At 56.1% G+C, this 25,234-nt stretch overlaps 7 protein-coding genes across 7 annotated transcripts; 3 read left to right on the top strand and 4 right to left on the bottom strand.

The window, feature by feature from the left end:
- Positions 1-3,364: 3,364 nt before the first annotated feature.
- On the bottom strand, positions 3,365-6,893 carry GLOTRDRAFT_137935 (uncharacterized protein). The gene is made up of 14 exons (XM_007866677.1): positions 6,742-6,893; positions 6,637-6,682; positions 6,552-6,582; positions 6,475-6,502; positions 6,113-6,410; positions 6,049-6,060; positions 5,404-6,003; positions 5,330-5,339; positions 5,182-5,273; positions 5,036-5,123; positions 4,755-4,973; positions 4,496-4,701; positions 4,285-4,416; positions 3,365-4,222 (listed from the first exon to the last, which is right to left on the bottom strand). The coding sequence occupies exons 1-14, from the start codon at positions 6,867-6,869 to the stop codon at positions 3,539-3,541; spliced, it is 2,574 nt and encodes an 857-aa protein (XP_007864868.1). The 5' UTR covers positions 6,870-6,893; the 3' UTR covers positions 3,365-3,538.
- Positions 6,894-7,159: 266 nt separating this feature from the next.
- Positions 7,160-8,428, bottom strand: GLOTRDRAFT_128042 (uncharacterized protein; the record flags this gene model as incomplete). Its single annotated transcript, XM_007866676.1, has 1 exon — positions 7,160-8,428. The coding sequence occupies one exon, from the start codon at positions 8,426-8,428 to the stop codon at positions 7,160-7,162; it is 1,269 nt and encodes a 422-aa protein (XP_007864867.1).
- Positions 8,429-13,915: 5,487 nt separating this feature from the next.
- GLOTRDRAFT_40080 (FAD/NAD P-binding domain-containing protein) lies at positions 13,916-15,610 on the top strand (the record flags this gene model as incomplete). Its single annotated transcript, XM_007866623.1, has 7 exons — positions 13,916-14,120; positions 14,192-14,260; positions 14,308-14,735; positions 14,819-14,998; positions 15,050-15,139; positions 15,203-15,253; positions 15,308-15,610. Coding segments are annotated over 7 exons (1,326 nt in total), but the record flags the coding sequence as incomplete, so codon positions are not given.
- Positions 15,611-16,513: 903 nt separating this feature from the next.
- GLOTRDRAFT_99495 (PIN domain-like protein) lies at positions 16,514-18,947 on the top strand. Its single transcript, XM_007866675.1, has 9 exons — positions 16,514-16,694; positions 16,745-16,798; positions 16,845-16,951; positions 17,005-17,251; positions 17,306-17,421; positions 17,473-17,605; positions 17,665-18,399; positions 18,450-18,539; positions 18,592-18,947. Exons 2-9 carry the CDS (start codon positions 16,775-16,777, stop codon positions 18,862-18,864), a joined length of 1,725 nt encoding a protein of 574 aa, XP_007864866.1. The 5' UTR covers positions 16,514-16,694; positions 16,745-16,774; the 3' UTR covers positions 18,865-18,947.
- A 109-nt stretch (positions 18,948-19,056) lies between these two features.
- On the bottom strand, positions 19,057-20,111 carry GLOTRDRAFT_105114 (uncharacterized protein; the record flags this gene model as incomplete). The annotated part of the gene is made up of 4 exons (XM_007866674.1): positions 19,057-19,365; positions 19,415-19,593; positions 19,643-19,973; positions 20,031-20,111. The coding sequence occupies 4 exons, from the start codon at positions 20,109-20,111 to the stop codon at positions 19,057-19,059; spliced, it is 900 nt and encodes a 299-aa protein (XP_007864865.1).
- Positions 20,112-20,325: 214 nt separating this feature from the next.
- On the bottom strand, positions 20,326-20,831 carry GLOTRDRAFT_128038 (uncharacterized protein; the record flags this gene model as incomplete). Its single annotated transcript, XM_007866673.1, has 2 exons — positions 20,326-20,458; positions 20,515-20,831. 2 exons carry the CDS (start codon positions 20,829-20,831, stop codon positions 20,326-20,328), a joined length of 450 nt encoding a protein of 149 aa, XP_007864864.1.
- Positions 20,832-21,460: 629 nt separating this feature from the next.
- Positions 21,461-22,888, top strand: GLOTRDRAFT_128037 (uncharacterized protein; the record flags this gene model as incomplete). Its single annotated transcript, XM_007866672.1, has 6 exons — positions 21,461-21,565; positions 21,617-21,817; positions 21,872-21,926; positions 21,993-22,417; positions 22,481-22,824; positions 22,873-22,888. The coding sequence occupies 6 exons, from the start codon at positions 21,461-21,463 to the stop codon at positions 22,886-22,888; spliced, it is 1,146 nt and encodes a 381-aa protein (XP_007864863.1).
- Positions 22,889-25,234: the final 2,346 nt, after the last annotated feature.

Here is a 25,234-nt window from a genome sequence, read left to right as displayed (position 1 = left end):
TTTCTATGCCTACAAATGGCCTGGAATACGAGTCAATGCATATATGTAATATCCTATGAATTTATTATTTTTGTTGAGGCCATATACGAGGGTGTGCGCCGCCGCTGTCGAAGACAATGAGCACGACAAACCTGACGGCGATGACGCTCGATCGGAGCGTCTAAGTGACGCCGCGTACATGTCAATGCAATAGCATGAATTTTCTGTATTTAATGAAATTTATTCCATGTTTTTATGACTACATACAAGTACTATAGCTATGCTCATCGTCGGCGACGACGACGACGGGCCTACTGACGAGGTGCCGGAAAGGCGGGACGCAGCCTCGAAGAAGCGGCGCGCCTGTGTCACCAGACACGTGGCGGTACGCCCTAGGGTTGGGGTCTGCTACCAGACTTCTACCCGGACCGCTGCCGGAAGCGGCAAGGGCATGGTGGTTGACAGGGAAGACAGCGAGGACGGGGTGTCGAGCAGAGTAGCGGACGGCCTTATTATACTAGCGTAGGCGGTGACGTGTACTGTGTGTAGACCGATGCTCGAGCGTTGAAGTCAAGGGGGACGAGGTGGGGTACCCAGGGGGGGCGTTCAGGTGGGGTGGCAAAATAAGGTTTGCAAGACCCCTTGGTCTCGCGTCTTGGGGCGTAGTCCCAAGTCTAAGGCGTCTCGCTTTTGGCGTCACTCGGGTGGAAATACCCTTCTCCTTCCATCCTTTTGTCTGGAAAATGCAAGCGGATTCTGCGCTGATATGTCTGGGAAAGACTAGCTTGCGGAAGTGCATCGCCTTTCCGAGGTCTGAGCAGGATCCATCACATCTCAGAACTGCATCACGGTTGCCGTCTTGATGCTCTCGTCGATCGACGACTTTGCTGTTTCTGTCCGGATTGCGGGGAATTGGTGCTGGTCTGGTGATCTGCCATAGCAACCCCAGCGCTATTCAAGCCTGTATGTTTTCTCTCCTAATCGGTTTTATTCTCGCCGGGTCATCCATGACAGCCCCGACTGAATTAGCGTGAGACACACTTAGTCCAGGTGCGTCTGTGATCCACGCTACAGAACGACTGAAACCGAATCGAGGGCTGGATGTTGGACAAGGGTCTACTGGAAGTCAGCTCGTCCGAGTCCATATAAAATTGAGGCATGCGTTCTAGTCCATCAACGAGTCAGATGTGGCTGGGAACACGACTGACAAATCGAGAAGAACAATGGACGCTTTCTGAATGGAGACACAATGTCTAAAATACGTGGACGCGAGTATCGTCAGATATATTGGCCACCGCTCCATCTGTTCGTCAACACATCTGACACCGCATTCTTGCGGGAATCCTACGTCACTCTAGGTAAGAATTCAACGAAGATACACGCACAATCAGTTTCTATGATATATGAGCCTTCTCTCGCCAGTCACGGTCAGTTGTACTGTTCGACTATGGAACTCACACGTAGTCCATGTAGGTATTCTCTGGCGACACCGAGTGGCCCCTCTCGGGAGTTCAGTAACTAAGGAATGCCATATCCGACAGAACATAGTTTGTCTTGTTTATGTCTATGTCAATCGGGTGATGACTGTTTACACTGTCACCGAAGACGGTAATATCGGAAACTCGCGTAGAGGGAGAGCATGGGCTCAGACCAATGCGAATTCCACAACCTATGTGTATCTCGCCAGCGCACGGACGATATATTTGTCCCCTGAATACTTGCCCATTCTCGTACGTTTCTTTTATTCATTCTAGTTCGCAATACAACCGGACTGTGGCAGCCAGAGGGGACGCCGAAGGCCAATTAACGTCCAATCCATCCCTTGTACATGCATAGCTCTGACAATTTCGGGCGCATAGAATACGATTCGCTGCTGTGGTATATCGTCAGTCATGGGAGCCATGTTCGATAGGGCCTCGCTACGGAGAAGACTCTCTCAGCTGAAGTCACAACCGGTGCGGCTCCATTAATCCTTTTTTTTTTTGACAAGCGATATGGCATACTGGCAACTGAAAATCGGTCTAGCCCCAGAATGCCCGCTGAAGCGGGCAACGCAAGCATTGCCCGGTCCGAGGTAAAATGCGTTTACGCACTCCCGGCAGCCAGAGAGAACGTGTGGGCTCCATTAATTCTATATTTCCTCTTCTCCGCGTGGTACTATGACTCATTGACAGGATTCGGGTCCAGACAAGGAAGGTGCTCTGTTCACCAACTGAGTGCCGCAGCTTTCCACAAAGTTTCGAACCGGTAAAATCTTGGGACGATTCATTTAGGGCTTTTGAAGCGCCGAAGTACCCACATCTTGGCAGCACACCAACGTTTGTGCACCGCTGAAGTCCCAGTTTTGCGAAGGCTAGTTGACATGTCCGCTGTATAGAAACTATCTAAAGCGGCGTTGGGGTATGGGCGGGTGTGGAGCAGCTGGCATACGCGCGGAGGCGCTCTTCCCTCCTCCACTCGCCACCTAGTCTAAGATGCCTTATCATGTTTACCTAGCGGGTCAACCGCAACTCCGTCGCCTAACCCCGGGCGTCGCGATCAGGCCAACGCAGCTGGTCATGCAAGGCATTCTCGTCCCTTTGCACAAAATCCCACGCGACTCGTATAAGGGCAGGTGGAAAAGTAGGCTTGAGCGATCTCCTTGCGCTGCGAACCCTGGATTTTCGCGCTCCATGGTCCCGCTGGTGTGCGTGCATACTATGATATACACGTACGTCTCCGCATAGGGTCTTTGATCGAGCGAGTCGTGGAGCTGGAGATTGCCCCGAATATATTACTGGCCCAATCTCATTCGACAAGTCCATCTCACTGCGTGGAAGTGTAGACAACGTCTCTCGTCTGACGGCTGAGGAAACGGGTATTGAGGCCTGGACGTGGAGAGGCTTATGTACTATAGGTGTGGACTTTTAGATCAATTAAAGAAATTGAAGAAATTAAATCCAAGGAGAGAGAGAAAGAGAAGGGAAAGACACTCCGTTCGGGTCCCGTGAGCTTCAGAAGGGGTATATTATTGAAAGGGTATACTAGTGCTATATTCAGGGATCTCCCGTGGCTTGAAATATCCCTCGAGGCTAGTGTCTTTGGTTTCCACAGCACATGAATTTTTGCTTCACGGCGCTGTGCGCCGTATCAACTCTCTAGATAGCTTAAGGCAAAACCTGGTGGTATTTCAAGTTTGAATGGATGCATCTATGCATATCCCACAAATGAATCATCGCCTTGCCTGGAGATTGTCAATGTGCATTAGTGGTGAACAATGATTCGTTCATCCACTGATACAGAAACAACCATATAAACTAGCATCGTCGCACACCTCGAGTCCCGTACGAAATTCGAATCTCGACCAGCGCAGATCAATCATATACACGAACATCGACGTCTGGTACGAAGGATGATGCTGATTCATCGCCAATTTCGAGTTCGATTTTGGTCGACGGCCAGGCCCCCGTAGGTCATGTGTCATAAATCCGTACATCTCTGCAAACACGATCGCACAATTATACATGCTATAGTGAATACCCAGCCATAGAGCTTGCAGAAACAGAAGTAAGATCATATCTCAGATAAAACTGGCATCGTCGCCCAACCCCGAGTCCCGCACAAAGCTCGTCCACCGCTGATCCATCCTCGTATCACCACTTGTGCCAACGATATGTTCCATCCCTGGTGGGAAATCTGGCGGGTGCCCGAACGGTTGGGTATACACGTCCATCGACGCCTGGTACGAAGGATGTTGCTGATACACCTGCGGCTGCTGGAAGTGCATAGTATCCACGTTCATGTGCTCCTGCCCAAACTGCGGGTACGCATTCGGGGCCGGCCACGCGTATCCGCTCGCCTGGGGATGCTGGCGCAACGCGTCCTGGGCGAACCCCGGGGGCTGCGGGGGCGGCACATAGTGCCCATCGTACGCGTCGTAGTAGTTATACGACCAATCCGGGCCCGCAGGCGCCGTCTCCTCGCGTTGCTGCGGCTGCGGCGCGAACCCGGCTGCGGGGCTGGTACTTGTAGAGCTGGACGCGACCGGGGCGGGCGTGGCGCTCTTCGACGCGCGGTCCGTTTTCTCTCCCGCGAGCGAGCCCGAGCGCCGGCGCGAGACGAGCTTGGCCTTGCCCGCGAATATCGAGAGCTCGTCTTCCTCCGGGCTGTCTGCGGGTGCATGATTCCCGGGCGCCCCGTTGAGGCGGCTGTCGGCTGCGCTGAGCGCGTCGCGCGCTTTCTTCTTGAGGCGGATGATGATGGGCTGGGCCAACGTGTTAGTCTAGAGCACACGCCATGCCGACGGGAGGCGCAGACGGGACTGACCAGGGCTTCTGCCGCTCGTCGGTTGAGCGGCGCCGCCTTTGTGAACAGCACGAACGCCTGCTCGAGCTCCTCCATCGCCGACGGCGCGAGCGCCGACCGCGGGCCCTTGGTCACCACCGCCCCGAACAGGATCTACCAGGCCCAACACGCCACCCACACGTTAGTCTCGCTCGGCGTACTACGTCGCGATACACAGACGACGAGGACCTACAGCAGCAGAGAACGCAAACGACCACACGTACCACACGGGCGCGGTCACGTCCGGGTTCTTCGCAAAGTGCTCGCGCGTGACCTTGAGGATCGTCGACGCGGACTTGTACGCCGTCAAAAAGCTGGGCGCGTACTCGCTCCGCAGCGGGTTCGCCGGGTGGTCCATGATCGCCTGGATGAAGTAGCTGCGGTGCAGGTACAGCAGGACTGTCGGGCGTCAGCGTCAGCGTCAGGGGCGAGCGGGGGCGACGGCGACGCACTGGTTTCGCGGGAGTGCGCGAGCACAAAGGCGAGCATCGCGCGCTTGAGGTCGGCCGCGGGCGCGTGCGGCGCGGGCTCGTACGCGGGCGGCGCCGGGAAGCCCGTGATCTTGCCCTCGAGCTCGAGGATGCGCGTGTACGGCGGCGCCGCGGGGATCGCCGCCTGCGCGGCGACCGCGGCGACGCAGCACGCGGAGAACTGGAACATCCACTTCTCCCCTGCGCGCGTGAGGCGGGGGTGAGTGGGAGACGTGGGGAGGGCGGCGGCGGCGGCGGCGTACCTGCTGTGATGGCGGGGTCGTCGGATTCGGGGAGCAGGCAGTCCACGGTAGAGATGGTGCACGCCGTGGGGCGGCCGGTGGCTAGGCTCTACGAGGGTTGGCTATCAGTAGTGTGCCGCAGCGGGAACCCGTGCATGCATGCCTACCTGCCACGCGTCAAAGGTAAAGATGTCCCAGAACGCGCGGCGCCTGCGCTCGACGATCTTCTGCGGCAGGCCCCAGCGCGCGCTCTCGCGATCTGGGACGAAAACGTCGGCATCGCATTCGTCCTCGCTTGACCGAGTGAACACTCACGAAGACCCAACTAACACGACACGCTAAGCACAACGGTCCCCCCAGAGATCACGAAGAAGAAAGCAAGGGCTGACCGTATGAGATAGATGCGCGGCGAGCGTGACGAGGCTCCAGGTCGTCTCCATGCGCGACGCGCGGTCGACGACGTCGTCGCCGCGCATCGAGTTGTACGCGCTCATGAGGTCGAGGGCCTGCACCGTCGCGATGCCCGGGTTGTCGAGCGCGGAGCGCAGGCAGATGGCGCAGCGCGCGACCTGGAAGAAGCGTTCGGCGGGGGCGCGCCCAAGCGGGGACTCCATGAGCGCGCCGATCGCGAGGACGGTGAAGAGCAGCGCGAGGGCGTGCGGGCCCGTGTCGCCGTCGTTGTCGTCGGCGCTAGGCGGGGCGAGGGCGTAGATGGAGGGCAGGAGGTCGTCGAGGAGCTGAGATTTGGAGAGGCAGCGGTACACCCACGTCGCGCGCTCGCTGAATGCGGTGCAGAGCGCGAGCGCGCGGTCGTACGGCGGGAGCTGCGCCTCGACGAGCTTCTGCACGGAGGAGAGCGGGCCGCCGAGGTGGAAGGGGAAGGAGCGGGCAAAGTCGGTGATGGCGGTGGGGAGGGAGGGGGTGTCGAGCTCGAGCTCGAATTCGCTCGTGTCCGCGCTCGAGCCCGTCGGGACCGGAGACTCGTCGCCCTGGCAGTGATCAGCAAAAGAGGCGTGCAAGGGAAGTTGGCTTACCCGTAGTAGCGTCTGCGGGTGGCATGTTGACGTTAGTGGGCTGGTATGAGATGAGCGCACGCACCTCTAGGCCACCGGTGGGTCCAAAGAATCGCGAGACGCCGTTCTCGGACACTGTCAGAGTTCCAAAGTAGTCATACCCGGACTGGTCGGGCAGCGGCGTCTCCGCGTCGTCCTCGATGCTCGCGGGCAGACTTTCCGACGTCGAGCGAGAGGCGTCGGTAGTGTCTCCCCGCAACAGCGGGTGAGGCTCGGGCGAGAGCTGCGCCTGGACGGTGGCAAGGGCATCCTCGAGCTGCCGCACGCGCTTTGTGAGTGCACCTATCTGGTCGTAGAGGTGTTCGGTGGCGGCTAGCACGGATCTAACAGAGACTTGTGATGAGCTCTTCGCGCGCGTCGGAGATGGCATGGCGCAGTGACACGCACCGGGTGCCTTGGCCAGTGGTGAGGCTATCTGCACTGGATTAGCGCGCGCGACGATCGAAACGCAAAGCCGGACACACCGTTCGGGCAGAGCGACTCGCAGCCCCGTCTCTGGACCAACGACGGATCAAGACCAGCTTCGCATGCGCTTGACTGAGAACGCACCCGACAGGACTTGCACGGCACGGTCTTGTCACACTTGATCTTGAGCCTGCGCACTCCGTGTTAGTCCGCCCATCCAGCGAGCGAGCGAGCGAGCGTGGAGCGCACCTCCGACACTCGGCACACGAGATTTCGCCCCTGCTCCGCCGCAGCTCGATCTCGCGCACCTGGTGCCCGTCGAGCGCGTCCTTGCGGTGCGCGCGCCGCGTGCTGCCCTTGCTCACCTCTGGCGGCATCGACGACGACGACGAGCAGGCGATGGCGACCGCGGGTGGAATGATTAATCGTGGTTTCGCACGGGTGCGCTAAACAGCCGGCGATATTCGCGCACCGCCTCTCCTCGAGCATCGGCATCAGCGAGATTGACGATCCCGACGCGCTTCGAAGCCCCAGCGCTCCGTGCGGGCATACATAGTTTACACAGACTTTCGTTCGCCAAGTCACGGCAGGGTCACGATAACAGCGCCCAAACGTACACTACTACATCCTTAAATATGCTACATCGATCAAGTCTCAGTGCCGTCCCTCACGCAAACACCCTCCCCAGCCCCCCGCACACCCCGCACCGCTCCTCCATCAGCAAAAACACCGGCACCCGCCCGCTCCCGCCACACTGCCAGCACAAGTTCCCGCCGATGCGCGGGTCCCCCGGCTGCACGACCGCCGCGCCCGCCGGCGGCGCCTGCGCGTACGCCGTGGTGAACCCGGGGGATGGAGATTCGTATCCTGCGTACGAATGCGGGCGGGGCGGGGCAGTAGCAGGCGGGCGCAGGTGGGAGGAGGAGGAGTTGGGGGAGGAGAGGTGCGGCGGGGAGAAAGAGGGCAGCGGGCGCTGGAACGTCTTCCCCGACGACGCGGAGGCCGGCGAGGCCCAGTCGGCGTACGCCACCGCGCCCGCGAACGGCTTCGCGTACCTGTCCCAGCACTTGCCGCACGGGTGCGACGGGTCAAAGTTCCTGTACCCCGTGTTGCGGCCTGCGGGCGTCGATATAGACGGGACCATGGCATAAGTAGATCGAGGGCGCGACGCACATTTGTGACACTCGTACCCGCCGGGGTACACCAGCAGCCGCCCGTCCCTCAGCAGCGGATGCCCCGGTACGGGCGTCCTCGTCGGCCGTCCATCGTCCGGGACCCCGCCCCCAGGGCTTCGCGGCGGTGGCCCGGGCGGCGGCGCATACCGCGGCTGGTACGCGCCCTGGCTGGGCTGCGCAGCAGCACCGGTGCCTGCATCGCCACCCCCATCCGCCCCCGCGGCGTAGAAATCCCTCGCAAAGTCCGACAACGGCGCAGGTGTCGGCGTATGCGCCGAACCACCGGCAGCAGAGCGCCGGCGCGTGTGCGGGTGCTGCGGCGGCGGCGGCGGCGCACCCGTGTGCTGCCGGTACACCGACCCGGGGTAGCTCGACGCGCCGGGTGGGGGCTGGGATTGGGGTGGTCCAGGAGGCGCGGGCGGGGCAGGGGCAGGAGCAGGGGCAGGGGGCTGCTGGAAGGGCCTGCGCGGGCCGAGCTCGATCGTCGCCTCGCCGCGCCACGGGTCGGGCGCGCTCGAGTACGCGGGGGGCGGCTCGTCCGGGAGGGCGGGGAGGTCTTCGGGGATTTCGGGGAGGTCGTCGTGAGCCTCGGCGGTGGATGAGGGGGGTGGGCCGGGTGGGGGCGCGTAGGGTGGATTTGGGTTTGGATGTGGCGATGCGGGAGGGGGTGCGGAGGTGGATGGGGATGTGAATGTGAATGTGGAGGCGCCGGTGGGCTGCGGGGTGACGCCGGGCGTGCGGAACGGGTTGTGGCGGCTCATGTTGAGCGGGCAGGGTAGCAGTATGCACTGGTGCCAAGTACCGCGATGGATGGATTGATTCGGCGCCTCTCAAAGTCTGCATGAGGAGGAACCGACTTGTAAAAGTCGCCCCACCAACGTAAAGTATGTATCACTCACCTATATCGCTACCAACGACGCCCAGTTCCAGCGGTGAAACCAATGGATAGCAAGCGCAGTGGGCAAGACAAGCTGAGCCTCGGCCAGGCAGTTATCGCTATGCAGCCCTAGACGGCGCAGCAAGGGTGAGGGGAAGCATTGCTAGCTGAGCGCATCGATTCCACAGACGCCGTCCGTCCGGGGTCATTCGCACGTGGCAATTTGATTACCGGTGTTTCTTGTGTGGGAAGACATGCTGGGTGAACTTACACCCGCGTATTGTACTTTGACTTGGAACTCTGCATGGCTCGAAGGCGACTCGAAGACGTGGTACATTCATTACTTGCTAGGTATGGCCTTCGTAATGTCTACACCGTACACAAGGGTATTATGGATGCAATCCGAACAAACCTGAACGCATCTTGATTGATCGCGGAAGCTCAGGCTCGGTTACGGACTAGAATGTCGGACTGAGGTCAGTCAATCGCCTTTGACCAAGGAGGACGATACACGACTGGCAGGTGTGGCGCACGACGAAGGACTCGTCCGCCACACGGCATCCCATGAGATGCCTCCTGTGCAGAGGCTTGTCCATGCCCTGTGGTCGAAACAAAGCCCACAGATGTAGTGTGGCGGGGCTACAGTTGGTTGGCGGAGCCCGGGAAGATCCATTGAGTATATCCAAAGGGCCCACATTTGACCACGATCAAGCAGTCAAGTGTGTGCCCGCTGGACATCCTCCAGGCCATCCCGTATGCTTCTGCCTCGCAGATGGCAAGTGTGAGCCGGACGGAGATACGGATACGTCGAGGTTCCCCTGCATAGGGAGGGCTGCCAAACGTGCGTTGAGCGAGAACGGCTCATCATGGGAGTATAGGCACCTACAGTCTGTCCGGCGAGGATGATGGCCACGCAGCTGCCATCCGTAGACGTCCTCTGGTGACCACGGCCTGAGCGCCGGCGAGTAGACCTACCCAGGTCAGCGGCGGTCTGGGAATCCAGGGCTAGACGACGCGCGTGGGTATCATGGGCTCACGCCCACTGCCTCTACACGGCGACACGCAAGTCAGAGAAGCAGGGCGGAAGACACGAAGGAGGGTACGTACGTATTCATCCGTCCTCGTCTGACTGCCGTCAGCCTCCCCGACGCATCCACCTCCGCGGCGCGCGGCTGCGAATCCCGGTATCGGTCGTAGACACAGCGTGTCGGCATCAGGGTAACAGGTGTACGGTGGCCGTCGAGGCTGCGGTGGCATGGAAGATTGGGTCGGGCGCTGGGCGTGTGGGTGGGTGAGGAGACGATGCGGTACGAGCAGGGGCATGCTAAGCGCAAGTCCTCGGGTGGGAGCGTGCCATGGGAGCTAAATAGCTGCCAGACATCTCGACGGTAGGGCGGCAGGCAGGAGGGGGGCGCTATGTTGCATTCGGCGACAGAGCTCCTTGGCGAGCCCAAATGCTGCAGCGAACCGGGCGCGAGAAGGATGGGGTACGAAGGTCGGTGGGGTCGCCGACGCGGCTGATCCAAGAGTGCGTGGGTCTAGGGCATGCTGGCGCTGTACCAGAGCGAGGGGGGTACCGAGTCCGTGAAAGTAGCTGGGGCTCGACGGCTTTATACCCGCCGAATCGTCCTCCTCACGGGCCGGGAGTCAAGATCAAATCTCGAGATATTGCGCCGGAAATCCTCACCTCGTGTAACGGGGCTGCCGGGGTGCACCCCCTTCTGCAGATCTAGGCGTGCTTCCATGTGGTCGGACGTGTCATATCAACCGCCGCTGCAGAGTCGCTGGTGGGGAGCGTACAGTTGACAAATCCCGTCCGAAGTCAGAAGTCTTGTGGGGCCTGTAGATAGGAGGAAATGGACCCGTCGAGTTGTCCTGTTGGAGAAATAACTAGAGCGCGGACGAGACGGCTGCCAGTACGTGCGGGAGACGTGACGCATGAAAATCGTGCCAATGTCAATCCAGAGTACGATTGCACGCAGCGGGCGGAGATAAACAGAAAACCCGGAGCGGCTCGCTCGCCAAAAAGTGCGATGGCAGCGCAAGCCGGTCGAATCGACCGGGGTCAAAGAAGATCTGCCCATGGTTGTAATCTGGTGGGATTACCTCCAAGTCGACGTCCACCACCCAGCGTTCCCCGGTTGGTGTATTGGTGCCGGGTGGATATGGGTCCATGTGTTACCACGCAGTGTTCGAGCGCAGGCAGCGGTGTGGCAAACTGGCACAGGAGGTCGTGGAAATGGCAAAGTGCGAAAAGCACGGAGGTCGCGATCCAGCCACATGTGCCCCGCTTCGATAATGAACAATTCCCTTTTTTGCGCATCTCCTTCGGGGCGGACGTATCGCGATGTTGCGACCCTGCGGGGATTACCATAAGAGGACGGTGGCTACCGTGTTGGGTAACGGTCCCGCCCCCCGCCCCCCAGCCCCAGTCACACATTCTCCATTTTCCTGCACCAGATAATGGGTGAGTCTTGCGTTTGGCCCATCTCCTCAAAGGAAGAATTGGAAGCATAAATAATGGTGGACCTCCACATGTCCAAGTGGCTGAAGTTATAGCGGTGCACGCCGAGCGCTGCTCAAGTGGATCGTTTCGGACCGTACGCCCAGTGAAGGGCAATACGGAACTAAACCGCAGGACTCGACAGCTGTCTACAGTGCTGGTGGTGCTATGTCCTGACGTTCGGCCACTATGACATACTATAAGCTCAGGTCGTATGTGTATGTTCGTAACCCAAGTGAAATAATCGACCCTTAACGGTATCACTGGGCAACTAACCCAGGGCAGGGCCTTATTAATTCCAAGGCAGCTGGAGGGTTACCTCACCCGCCCGTGATGTCGCCCGCTCGGTGGTTGCATAGAGGAAGACGTGCATAGTCTATGCGACCATGTCCGCGTGACACGGCCGTATACGGCGGGTCCGTGGATTGAAGATTTATCGCGCCTGAGTCCAGGGATGTCATGAAGCCGTAGGGTTGGGACAGATATCTCGAGAATCCACGGTTGCATGCGCAAGCCCCTTTCTATCCGTGGAAGCCTCGCCACAAACTAGACTCAACCCTATCTGACGTGATGAGTAGCACGCCACCACCGTCCGACAGACCGACGCGCCCTGCATATAGCGCCCTATCGCATGCGAGACTCTCACCGGTTTTCCCTCGGGGTCACGGATCTGTGTATCTGCTCTCAACTCAAAAATACAAATATAGACTGTACGTCTTGGGTTCTCGTGTATGTCTTCGACATCAGTGCGAAAAAAGCGGGGGAGGTGAACAGTTATACACGAAGTCGGGCGCACCTTCGGTGGACGAATTCGGTGCCTGCTATAGTTGCTTATCTATGCGCCAACTCGTAGCACGGTCCTTACATCGGGATGACTACAGATACCTAGGTCGAAGCCACCAAAGAGGGTGGATGTAGATTGTGCATCCTTGACTCTCACGTATCCCTATAGCTTCGACATCAGTGCGACGGAAGCGGGGAAGTTGTTCATGCTTCGGGTGTCGATGGAAGGAGTCGAACTGACCTGTGGTCTAGATACTGGCGATCTACGAGTGATAGCAGCTTATGGATTCAGTATTGCATTTCGTTGGTATATTGAACAAGGGTGGAGGTATTTGTTACTCCGACAGAGTCCTTGGCACCCCGTCCCTTCGCCTCCAGTGTGGCTGAGTCAGAGGTTCAAGTGAGGATTGAGACCGCACTATTCCGGCGTACAGGGCTGTCAGCGTACCTACTGCACAAGTCAGCTAATCTGAGTGGAGCATGTGAAGTAGCTCATGTTACCCGTACCATCGGTGCAAAGTCGGCGATTAATCGCGCCCTTCAGGTATCTTATGTTACCGCGTCAGCAGCCGTGTGCCTTCCGAGCACATCTGCACGTACTAAGTGAAGTAGGTGACTGTACATTACAGTTGGTGTCAATGCGAGGTAAGCGGGGGAGCAGGATGAGTAGGAGTAAAATCAGACATACCTTCACCGGCGCAAATGACCGCTATGCTTCGGTTTCTTATCGAAAGATCCTATACGTGGTCCTAAGCGCCACCACCGAGGAAGAGGCGCCATACCTGTAGTGAGAAGTCTTGGAAGTGTTCTACGGGAGGTCATGACATGTTCTGCCACGACGTGGAGTGATGTAACCTGACCAAGGAAGCAAGTAATCTCACCTGTAATTTGTAGATGCAGTCGACCATTGCATGTGCACCAATAGATACGTCAGAACGGAATGAGGTGATCCCGAATATCATCGGTCCTATCGCCGCGGCTCGAGTGCAATAGGCGTATCTGATTATCAGAGCATACACAGTTATGGATGTCCGGTCTGGTCCTCGTTGCGAACACATATCATCACCCCCGAGTTGACCACCCTGCTTCGACGCGTACGGTAACGGTGGGTAAATATCTTAAAGTGCGATTTTCACGGAAAGGTTCACGGGGATCCACGCACGCAGTAGTCGTCGGTTGTCCGACCTCCACCGACAGTCAACAAGTGGCCAACTGACAGAACTCGACGCTTATTTTTGCCAACGTATACAGCGAACGTCCAGTGCCACTCAACGAGCGGCGTTGCGAACTGCTCCCGCTGTCGAACCAATGGAGAACCACGTGGCAATTTTCTTGTGTGCGCGATGGCTTCGCGGGAAAGACGAGTTCCAGATGCGACGGTGCATCGCTATTTCCGGTTTCGTCCGCTCCAATCGTGCCTCGAAAACGAGGATGTAGGCTCTCCCGTCGTCGGGTCAAAGTGCCTGCATCGCACTAGAGTTGACAGGATCATGCCAATAGACGTGCTTTCATTCGAGATGAAGAGAAGAAACGCCGAGCGCGACGCCGATGGGCGACACGACGATCTGAGGTTATCGACTCGCTAGAAGGATCACTCCGGCGAACTAGCGGCGCCCGGGGACGTTGCGGAAGCAAAGTGCGCACTCTGGAGCCTCTTTGTGCCGGGATCGGGGCCCAGGGACGCAGTGATGGCGGCGGCGTCGGTGGGACGGGTCCGTGTGCCTCGGCCTCATCGGTCGCATCGAGAGGGCATCTCGATATGCGCGCAATCCGTCTGGCTTCGCGCTGTCCTGGTTGGTCTGCCTTGCAATTCACCGTTCTCCGGAGTGCGTTGCCATCGCACTTTCTAACGTTGTACAAGTCTGCCGTCGTGGTTACATATACCCATGTCCGCCAGCGTTGCCTTGTCCCTGGACCCTCTCCGGGACTCGTCTATGTCGTGCTGCCCATTCTAGAGCCTCTCTTTCTTACTCTCTGTAACGATAATGATTGCAATGACCGAGCCAAAGTTTAGAGTGGCCATATGGTCTGACGTCTTTCGTGAGATCGTCATACGGAACGCTTACGCATAGCTAACCTCGCAGCGGAGGAGGAGTGGGCGGCCTCAGCCTCGCTCTGACCCTCGCAAGATACCCTGATATTTCTGTCACCATCTACGAGGCAGCCAAGAACTTTACAGAAGTCGGCGCGGGCGTCGGGCTGTGGCCGCGCGCGCTGAAGGTACTGGACAAGCTCGGCTTGCGCCAGGAGGTCGTAAACCTGGTGGGCGGCCTTGACCCGGACAAACCGGGTATGTTTCGTTCCTTCTTAGTGCGGCCTCATCCCCGACCGAGTGTGACTAACAACGATATCGCTGTTTAGCTCATGTATTTCACTACAGGAAGAGCAATGAGCACCGTGGTTTAAGCTTTTACGATCTCGTCTCGCCAGGTACCGCATTCCTCTGCCCCATTCCATCCCATCATGACCTTGTCCAGGTGGCCTCCTCCGTTTCCACCGTGCCGACTTCCAGAAAGCGCTCCTCTCGCACTTACCCCCTTCCCACTCCGCGCACACGTCAAAACGCCTCGCATCCTACACCCAGCCGTCCTCCCCCTGCCAGCCTATCACCCTCACCTTCGCGGACGGCACCACCGCGACGTGCGACCTCCTCGTCGGTGCGGACGGTCTACGCTCCAGCACGCGCGCAGGGATCGTGCGCGAGCTCGTGCGGAGCGGGCGGGTGGAGTCGGAAGAGCTTGCCGCGCCCATATGGAGCGGCGAGGTCGCGTACCGGGCGCTGATACCCATGGAGGAGATTAGGGCATCCCATCCGCAGCATCGGTGTATAACAACGCCATCGCAGGTATTTCCTCCGCCCGCTTCTCTCTTTTGCACTCAATCGCTGAAGTGCAAGTGTGCCTGCGTCGCGTAGTTCCTCGGTCGAGATAACGTGAGTTCAGCCGTGGTCGAGCCGGGGCTGGTTACTGACCAACGGTAATATGGCAGTATGTCCTAACATACCCTATACAACACGGCACCCACCTCAACTTCGTCGCCTTCCAGCGGCGCCCGGAGTTGGAGGGCACGACGTTCCCCGGGCCCTGGATGGCCGAGGTGGAGCCGGGGTCGAGCGAATGGAAAGAGCCATATCGTGGGTGGGACGAGGAGGTGCAGCAGTTACTCGAGGTACGCTTGATATCTCGCCCCCCGGAGCGTGTAAGATATAACGATGGGTAGGTGGCACCCGCCCCGCTTAGATGGGCGATACACACCGCTCCGCCGCTGCCTACTTGGGTATCGGGCAGGGTGACGATACTCGGCGACGCGGTGCGTGCATCGTATGTGCTGTTCCTTAACTCGCGGCTCACCGCCGTCGTGTCTCTTCCAAAGGCGCACGCAATGGCCCCACACGAAGGTAGCGGCGCCGGCCAGGCGATCGAGGTACGTCTGGATCCCCTCGCATTGCCGTCACACTGAGGCCCTCCCCATACATAGGACGCCTACATCCTGGGCACGCTCCTCGGGCACGCTCTCACGACCCTCGACACATTGCCAGCAGCGCTAGGTGTGTACGACCGCGTCCGCCGGCCGTTTGCCGAGCTCGTGCAGCGCAAGTCGCGCGAGAACGGGATGTTGTTCACCTTCCAGCGGCACGACGTGTGCGACAACAGCCCCGCGACGCTGGCCGACCTCGCGTACTCGGTCAGAACGAATTGGGAATGGGCGTGGAGCACGAGTGTGGACGGGGACGTCGAGCGGGCGGTGCGGATGCTGGAGAGCGAAGTTGGTGGGAGGTAGCGGGCCCGGGTATGTGAGGAGGGGTGTGTGGATTCTCATTTTGTTGCAGCTTGGATATCGTTCTTGGATTGTGTGATAAAGGACCTCGGCTGGCAGGTATATTGTATTGATAGTGCAAAAAAATATCGTGATCATGATACCCTCTCATGCGTTGTGATCTTGGTATAGGAATACGACGCTGCAGAAGGACTCGAAGGCGCTGATGCAGCTAGACGACGGCATTGGAATGATTCATATATCCATTGAGAGCCCTCTCCATGTCGTGTAAACGATCAACTTAAGATTGGTAAGAAGGCATTTATTTATTGGTTCGTGTAGTGTTAACCATTCATCCCTGGATTGAAGTTTGTCTTGGGTCATATCGACGCCACAATGAACATGACAAATGAAAGCAAACAACGTTCGGCAACAGCCATGAACCCAGTCGCCGACGGCCTTTCCCTGAACGTACATCAGCTTGCGAAGAAAGTCTGAAGGTGTATACGTTTACAGTACCATAATCAGTACCCATCATTATGTAATGCCATCAGGAATCAGTATTGTCAAGCAGATCAGGACCCCGTACAGAGAGGATTGTTTGCTATGAATGTGCACTAGTTTAAGCAAATCTGGGAAATGCTGCTTATAGTCGCATGCTACTAGCCGTCTAGTGTTTCAGAGTGAATCTAAAGTACAAAACCTTGAACTTGGCACGGAAAGTACAGCGGACATCTGTGGCTACAAGCGGCGAACTCGGTTATAGTAACCACTGAGACGAATTCAAAGGCACATGGTGACAAAGCCGAGACAACTGAGGCCGTGCCGAGGTGACCGTAAATTCTCACGATACGACTGCAAATGCACCGATGCGAAGTAAGCTGAACAGGCTGTCCAGAATGGCAGCGCTGCCCGCCAGGTCGACCTGCGCAGGCCTTTCGTTAGGGTCATTTGCAGTCGACTGGCGGGAGATTTGCAGTCACTTGCCGCCCTACCCGGTGCCATGGCCGTCGAGACCCCCCTCCCGCTTCAATTTCCACTTCAACTCTGTCGAAGACGACGACAACGACAACGACGCCGCCGCCGCCGCCGACAGTCTTGTCCCTTAGTAAGTCTAGAGCTTATATCTGGTCGACTGAGCTGAGGCGGGCATTTCAGCTTTCCAGCACTACAACAGCACAGCTCGTCATGGGTGTTAACGGCCTCTGGGAGGTATGTTCAACCCGGCGCCCTTTTGACCATCTCTAACCATCTACAGCACATCAAACCGGCCGCTCGAAACCAAGCGCTCACCCAGCTCGCTGTCGAGCATGCCTGTGCTCGTGAGTCAGGGATTGCCTATCTTCGAATAGGTGTTGATGCCAGGTAAGCTGGCTCCATCACATCAGTCTAACAGTGCCTTACTCTCCTTGTCCTAGTATATGGATCCATGCAGCTCAATCTATCCACATTGCCGGCCATGCTTACCGGGGTCAAAACCCCGAGCTCAATACGATCTTTTCACGCCTTGCTCGACTTGGCCGCCTACCTGTTGCTGCAATATTTGTATTCGATGGGCCTGGACGCCCGCCCGTCAAGAGAGGGAAGAGGGTATTTGCTCGGGAGCACTGGCTGATTCAGACCTTCGAGAAGTTCATCAAGGCTTTTGGTTTCCAGTCCCATTGTGTCAGTTCTCGCCTCCTTGTGACTCATTCATGACTGAATTGTACATGCATTCAGGCCCCTGCGGAGGCTGAGGCGGAGCTTGCGGAAATGAGTGCTAGCGGCTTAGTGGACGCTGTCCTTACTGATGACAGTGACACGCTCGTATTTGGTGCGAAGACTATCATTCGAAAGTAAGCCGTCGGTTCACTTCCTACTCGATATTGTCTGACTATGGCGGTCAGCCCGAATGTCAAGAAAGACAAGGACAGAGTCATCATATACACCCGGGAAGCGATACAGGAGGAGGTGTGCTCGGGGTTGACGCGGGGTGGCTATATACTGTTTGCTGTGCTTAGTGGCGGCGATTACGATGAGGTGTGTAGTATCTGCAGATGCCTGCGGGGAGCCGCTGATGTGAGTCACCCCGAACATAGGCTGGGCTGCCGGGGTTTGGACCCCACCTGGCTGCAGGTCTTGCGCGCTATGGCTGCGGCGAGGCATTGCTGGAAGCTGCGGCCTCGACCGCCGCTGACATTTCGCCATCATTTTTGCAATGGAGGACTCAACTTCGTCATTACGTCCGTGATGATCCCGAGGGATACATAGGCCATCGCAACCCGGCTCTCGCTTCTCGGATTCCCGATACTTTCCCCTCTCGCGCTGTCCTTGCCGCCTACGTCAACCCAGTCACGTCCTTTCTGATGGGTACTGGGGTCCCACCTCCATGCAACGCATCCCTGCCGGATGTTGCAAGCCTTGCTCGGCTCTGTGAGCACTACTTTACGTGGGGGAGTGGCAATGAGATTTTGCGGAGATTCACAGACCACATATGGCCTGGCGTTGCGTTACGGATGCTCTGCATGACTGCAGAGCCTTCTGTTTCCCACCCAGCTTCCGGCTCTGGTGTCATAGCGCCGGACACCATTCTGGCATCAAGAACGTCGAAGAGCACCATGGTCCCTATGTTCAAGCTACGATTTCCCTCCAGTGCCCTTCACGACCTCACGCTGAATTCCTTCCTCTGCCCACCCGCGTCTGTTGGCTCTATGGTCACCCAGCATGTCGGTCTCTGGATCCCTGCTGAGGTGGTATCAAGGTGTTGTCCGGTGATTGCCCGGGACTATGCTGCATCAGGACGGAAGCGGACTAGGGCACAAGCTACTAGAAAGGTGAGCTACATAGGATGTATCTCGATAATGTTTCTGATGTACGTTTGCAGCGCAAACATGGTGAAACCTCAACGGTAAATGTCGGTGGCACTCACAACCAGCCAGGTTCGCGTGAGGTACACGCTCGCACTGGTTATCCGGTATGTCTCTTCCTTGACCTCTCCAGATCATCTGATTGATATGATCATACAGATACCAAATGGTGCTCGCGGAACGGTGTCTGCACCCATCTATGTATCCGATTCTCAGTCGGACGACGTCAGCATGTTTCCGACGTGGGTGATCAACTACTGGTGCGAGGAGAACAGGAAAGCCAAGGTCCGTGCTGCTGCGATTTCGGCCGCAAATGTGGTCCATTCAGGGCAGCGTGTTGTGGTCGGGGCTGAGCGTATACGTCGGGCTCCTGAGCCCTTTCCTATGCATCTATCAGATAATGATACAGGCTCTCGTGATGCTCATGCCTGAGTCTTCCCATGTGATTGCACCTGTATATTAGTATATCTTGCATGCCGTATCATAGTTCAATCAAGCTGCTTAGTGTCTAGTCAAAATGGAGTGTGCACTGAGGTACAGGTCTGTCTTCATTCAGTGATACTGCTATGACGGTCTCTAGGTATGGATAACCTGTCTAATACTGCAGTATGATACTAATCTACTCTATGCACAGTGACACGAGCGCCCGCAAACACTGCAACGTTTCTCAGCAGCGCGTTTCGGATTGAAGTAGTCCTCGCGCTGAACCCGGGGTGCATCATTCCAAGACAAGAGGTATTTGAATAGTGTGCCGGGATTGTCAAAGTTCTCGGCCCACCCAGCCCAAGAGCAGATGTCTCGCAGAGGCCATCGCAACGTGATGGCAAGGTACTGGCAACCGCCACGTCGGAAAGAGTGAGTCCCGTAGGGTCGTGGGTCAATGCGGACATCGAGGAGGTTACTCCGAAAACATTCAAGGAACGAATCAGAGGACTGTCGGAAGTGAGTGACAGTGTTTCAGCCATACTGCGTGAGTACATACCATTGCATCTCCTGGAAGGATACTGAATTTATCCGTGCCCATTTTCTTACGGAAAACGTAGCCTTGCGGGATAGTGTTACCGGACGCTACACGGACAATTGTCCACCACGTTGCCCATGCACGTATGGGGCACATCCATGGCCGTTCTTTATTTGGATACAGATAAAATGGTGATATTCCTAACAAGACCATCAGCGCGACTCGGAGTTGGCACGATGGACAGCATACCGCCATTCTGGTGGGTTTTCCGAACAGGTAGCTCGAGACGCAGTCGGTGCCACGAACCATCCTCGGCACGCTCGAAGAACACGTCGGACCAGCTAATCCCCAGCGCTTCATCGTACCGGAGCAGACAGAGCATTGACGTTATGTAGAGGACCTGCAGCATCATGCGGATCGTATACCCAGCCCAGTCTTCCGGATGCTCAGCCTTTCGTTTACGGGAAGTCAAGCCGTCCAGGCCGTCCGGCGGTGGGTAACCATTGTTGAAGTAATACAATACCTTGATTGTTTCCTCGTCAATAGCACGTGCACTTGTCACGACTTCTCCCTGGCGCACCTGCACAAGGCAGGATTAGTCTCAGGGATTGGATGTGTTGATACAGTGAGTACTCACTTTACGCCTTCGAAGGCTGACCATGTATTGAGACACGGTGACAGACAGTGATGGGTTCCCTTTGAATGACCCGGGGTGCATCGCGTCCTCAGTGCATCGCGTCCTCAGTCCAGGGCTGCGTTCCGAGCCCATAGTCCCGGCCAAACTTATGGCTGATCGCGGCACGCATCTTTTGCGCATGCGCATATGTTGCACGTGGTACGCTCGGATCCTTCGGTTTGCCCGTTCGTATGTCAGTCTCGTCACAACTACAGTTTCCGGTAAGTTTTCATGTTTCACGCAATGTTGTCAGAGCTCACCGATCCATTATCCAGACAGCTATCCATTCGGGGAAGGCTGCAGGTAAGTTCGGGAACATTGCATCCACAGCGGATGCTGTTGCGGCGTAGCCAATAGCAGCGCAGAACTGCGTGAACGAAGCCCACAGGCTTCCAATAAGGTGCTCTTCAGAATGCTGTTTGCCATGAAAAGCTGTAGAACACACCGGTTATACTCCTTACGAGTGTTAGTGACAATTATCTGTTCTGAGGCCTTTTTCAGATTCTGTGAGAGCTCCTTATGGCTACTGGGACTTGGAGCTTGCAGCTTCTGTGAGGCTGGGGGGGTGCGCAAATAGCTAGGGTTTGATTCTTGACACTTGTCGATGTCCACCCCTGACTCGAAGGCTTCAATTTCCTGGTCCTGTTCGTCTTCAGCCACTTCGAATGCGACTTGATTTAGCTCTTTAAGTAAATTGACTGCGCCACCCAGCTGTAGTTCCTGCGCTGTATGAGCCATGTCGTCGTTGCAGTAGTCGCGCATGATGTGCGATAGTGTGAAATGTTCAAACCAGCCGTGGTTTGAATTGAATTGTTAGGCGTCGGCCGAGAGCCGTTCGGAGTCCGGTGCCTGGGGCGAATAGACCCAAGCCGTGCTTAAACATTGAGCGTCGAGTGCTGAACATCGAGCGACGACTCAGAGCGTCCTGCATCACCTCATGGGACGGGGTAGCCGACAATCTAGCAGTGGTCCATCAGTTGAGGTCTTATGCCTACCTCGTCCCGGGCAGACAGTCAGAGAGAATGATGAGCCTGTAACTTTTGATTTTATAGTGTGAGTGTGGCTGCATCTTTGATGGATTAGCATTCAAACCGGGTATATACAACTCTACAGGAGCGCTAGCACAACAGTCAGCAACCTCAAAGGAATCCTCAAGGAGCTTGGCCTCCACGTCTCCGGCAACAAGGCAGCCCTCCTTGAACGGCTCCGTGAGTTTGCGGAAGCTAGAGGGACATGGCGTGGGTCAGTCTCTGCTGTAGTGGCCTCAGATCTCGAGCAGGCACTTACATCGATACACACCTAGCCATCTTCTTCAAGCAGCCCCGAGGCGCAGACGGGGTGATAGAAGTGGTGCGCGGGCCAACACGCACTCAGCAAAGCGCACGGCAGAGATGTTCGGAGAGAAGGAGAATGTTGTCGAATACCGAAGCAGAAGAGGGGTCGATCGCGGGCACCGGATGTTGGGTGATATAGAAGCGCGGAATATGGACCGCTGGGTGAGCTTTGGTTCCTATGGTATATCGAAGTTAACCTGATTACCGTGATAGGCCGATGATGTTCTCAGGACGTACCATAACTCCGCCGTACCATGTACGCCCAAGAATCCATCACATACCGAAGCGACGGACACCAGATCGAGCATAACAACATCCGACACTGGGGGATTGCGTACTGCCGATGACCGAATCGTTGCATGCAGCAATCCGCTGGCGGGTCCGAGTGTTCAGGCGCACTACGACTATGCTCCTGTCAGTACGCGAGAGAATGAACAAATGACAAAGTTATACTTACCGCTCATTCAGAGTCATCACGGGCCGCCTCATCCGAATCTTGAGCAGACCCTGGGTTTGCTTCTTGGTCAGGTCGGGGACATACAGCGTACATTGCAAAGCAATGCTACTCACGTTCCTGCGCCTACAACAGCTGTAGTCGCATTCAGTGCGCCGAACCAAACGAGCGCCGAAGACAACTTACTGGACCCGTCTCATCGTGATACGGCTTTGCCTAGTCAGATTACGCAGGCACTCGGAGCGCTGACTTCACATATTGAAGTGCAGAGCGTGACGCTTCAGCGCGACCAAATCGATCCTGAACATCTGGCGGTTGTCAATCTTGGGGATGAGGAATTTGCGTTCGATAGACGCACCGTTCCACCCCGTCCCGCGATTGCCTTCTCGAATGACCTTCCGAGGTTGTTTCGGGAGTGGCATTCATCGGACTGTTCGAATGCGCTTGTCGTTAACGGGCGCGGTATTCCCGTGAAGTACTGGCCCGCGATCTTCAAGAAACGCGCGGGTCATGGTACTGACACCTGGTCAAGCACACGTGGTATCTGGGGTAAATGGAAGGTGAGTTAAAGCACTGGGCTGTCGCTCTTGTCGATATGCAGGTCTAACGATATATATGTGAAGTCCATAGTACAGGAGCGAGAGAAATTCACATCCGATGACGCATTTTGGGCCGTGTATCGCGATGTGGATGGGAATCGACTTTGCTACCAGCATCTGCTCGACAAGCTGCAAAAGCAGCGAATGGAAGCAGATGCACGCGATGCCGCGAACGCGCGCGAGTTCTTCCGTGGCGATCTCGACTCCCCAGCTGCAAGCGGTGCGTTTCGATATTACAAGGGCTCGTCTTACCGCGTCTGCACGAAGGACCAGCAAGTTGCAGAGCGCTGGAGGTCATTGTTGGAGACCGACGCGCAAATCGCTGAGTGCTGGCATGCTACGCAGATGGAGGGGGGAGAAATGGAAGGGTGAGAACGGATCCCTGCAGCACGCAGAATGCCTGATGGACTGCCTAGCTTAGGAATTGGCTAATCCCGTGTTATCGTATTTCACTGATGCTAGTACGTACGTACGTTACAGAAGTATGGATATAATCACAGCTGCCGTAGATCTCCCGATTTAATATTTAAAGCCTGACCAGGACCGGACGAGGCTCGGAGGTCAGGCCGGGCCCCATGATTTAAACCTCTCCGCAGGCACCGAAATGATAAAAGCAGCCTTACGAGAGATCGGGGTCCCAGAATCTCTATCTACTCGAGATAAGATGAGGATACATGAGCTGTGGCGTGGGAATGTGCGACTGCAAATTCCTGCGCGCCGACCCGAAGCGGTCCACCAAAGGGAATGCAAACGCCGCAGAGGAAGTGCACCTCCAACAGCTCCGGCAGAGTGAAACGGAAGCCTAGCAAGCCTTTTCAACCTGAAAAGTGTGTGCGACCACGTGGATGTGTCTTTTGAATGTGTGATTAACGCTTGTTAAACTGACTGTTATTAACTTTTAAGGGGGGCTTTGGAGTTGGCCATGTTATTTAATAAACATCAGTTGAAATGTCCTGACCACTGTTTCACCATACCTTATCCTTCACCTTGTGGGAGATCGCACTTTTGCACGCAGAAACACCGCACTGGTGGGTCTCCAAGTAGCCCTGTGTTCAATAGTGTTAATGTATTCACTAGAACGCCGTCTCGAACCAGTGAGTAAGCCCATACGCCAAGTCATAAAGCCTCAAGGGTTATGGAGGCCGCTGAGGGCTAGAGCAGCTGAGGGGCTGTATAATGCTGCATCGACGAACAACATCTGCCTGCCGGGCGCAACATTCCAAATTTGTACCATCTTATCTTCAGAGCCCGAGACAACGCTGGGCCTCCCGTCTAGCGAGAAGGCCACGCAAAGGATGGCGCTGGCTTGGACTCTATCCATTATTATCCTATCAGATAACCAGACGCAGAGGGTCCCATCTGCGTAACCAGCTGAGTCAACACGACATTGTCAATGCTCACAATCCTCGGGTCATCGACTACGCGCTCTTCTGATACTCGAGCATCTTGTCCCAATATGTGTCACGTCTGACCCTTACATACTATACGGAGCTAGTCGACTCCTACAGCTCCTGCCAGAGATGTTTGTAACCATTGAGCCTTGTATGCACGAACCGCTTCTGGCCAACGTTCTTACGACGGTTTACTTTAGGAATATTCTCCAGAGCCCGCTGTCACGAGCAAGGGGTGAGATTTGGCATATAATTGCAAAAGTTGTGAATGCTATAGAACTAATGTTCTCTTCCGCGCTCATATATAGTCAATTTTCATTTGGTCCTTACCGTACGGAAGCTTCTTCAAGTACAAAATTTAGAACTCGTCTCAATCACCTTATTACTAGTTCGTGAATAGATATACACAGAGGCAGACAATGGACAGACTCACGAAACAGTCAACTGGTTCTTAATGACGGTTACCGTCGACGTGGCGTCTGCCGTCGTGCGCTCTTCTTCGTGCCTTTCCGCTATCGGCTGACTTTTCGGGTGTCGCTTTGTGGCAAATCTCAGCCACATCTTCGTTACGAGTCCTGAGGTACGAAGGTCGAGTCCTTACGCGCAAAATATGCCTGCGTGCCGAACGTTGTACCCCGTGAGAACCGTTTGTGCCGAGAAGTCGTGGGAGTAATGTTTTGTATTGCAGACTACATTTTGGAAACTCCGATTGGAAGTCCGGTTGTATGTGAGACTACGAAACCACTTTTGGCGCATTTTTGTAGTCTCTGGGACCATTGTTTGCTCATTTGCGGGCTCGATTCTTCGTCTTATCTCTCTTTTATTTTCTCTCGTCTGGGGTGTATGCTATACGGGTCTACAACAATATTGTCGTGAATTTATCGATTGTGTGTCTTGTCCTAGTCTGCATGGCAGTTTTACTCTTATTGCTTATCGTGGGAATTGACTATTGTAGTGGCTTGTAGTCAGTGGCTGAGGTGCGGGCCGCATCGGCTTGGATTCCTGGACTCTGATTGGCTCCTGCCTTCTATGACATAGGCTCTCTGCAGGTTCACCCGATCTGCAGAGCCATTACATCATTGGTATCTGGAATTGATTGCAGGCTGTAGAAGGGCCAGAAAAATTGTGAAAAATGCGGGAAATCCATAATATATTCAGAGCTCTATAGCAAATCAAGGAATATACAAGATGATCCTGAGAGGTCTAGTGAAATTCAAATAATACTTCAAGAAAGATAGGAATATTTGTGTCAGCTCTATGATATACAGTGTAAAATAGGGAGTATCTTATGCCCAGCTCAGGACTCGTAACTAGCCATGCACAGCATTGGCCCACTCCCCCCAAGTTTTTGCTTCCATGAAACATTGGCACCAGTATTCTTCAACTC

Source organism: Gloeophyllum trabeum (assembly GCF_000344685.1).
Source record: "Gloeophyllum trabeum ATCC 11539 unplaced genomic scaffold GLOTRscaffold_00005, whole genome shotgun sequence".
In the NCBI taxonomy this organism is placed as follows: Eukaryota; Fungi; Basidiomycota; class Agaricomycetes; order Gloeophyllales; family Gloeophyllaceae; genus Gloeophyllum; species Gloeophyllum trabeum.
This window is presented reverse-complemented; position numbering and strand designations above follow the sequence as displayed.

What these genes read in the sequence shown, in the direction of transcription:
- GLOTRDRAFT_137935 (XM_007866677.1), bottom strand. Translation starts at nt 6,869, where the DNA reads ATGCCGCCAGAGGTGAGCAAGGGCAGCACGCGGCGCGCGCACCGCAAG. An exon ending in CGAGTCGCTCTGCCCGAACG is followed by an intron (nt 6,503 to 6,551) that starts GTGTGTCCGGCT and finishes AATCCAGTGCAG; the next exon opens with ATAGCCTCACCACTGGCCAA. An exon ending in ACCACTGGCCAAGGCACCCG is followed by an intron (nt 6,411 to 6,474) that starts GTGCGTGTCACT and finishes AGTCTCTGTTAG; the next exon opens with ATCCGTGCTAGCCGCCACCG.
- GLOTRDRAFT_99495 (XM_007866675.1), top strand. Translation starts at nt 16,775, where the DNA reads ATGGGTGTTAACGGCCTCTGGGAG. An exon ending in CGAATAGGTGTTGATGCCAG is followed by an intron (nt 16,952 to 17,004) that starts GTAAGCTGGCTC and finishes TCCTTGTCCTAG; the next exon opens with TATATGGATCCATGCAGCTC. An exon ending in TTGGTTTCCAGTCCCATTGT is followed by an intron (nt 17,252 to 17,305) that starts GTCAGTTCTCGC and finishes ACATGCATTCAG; the next exon opens with GCCCCTGCGGAGGCTGAGGC.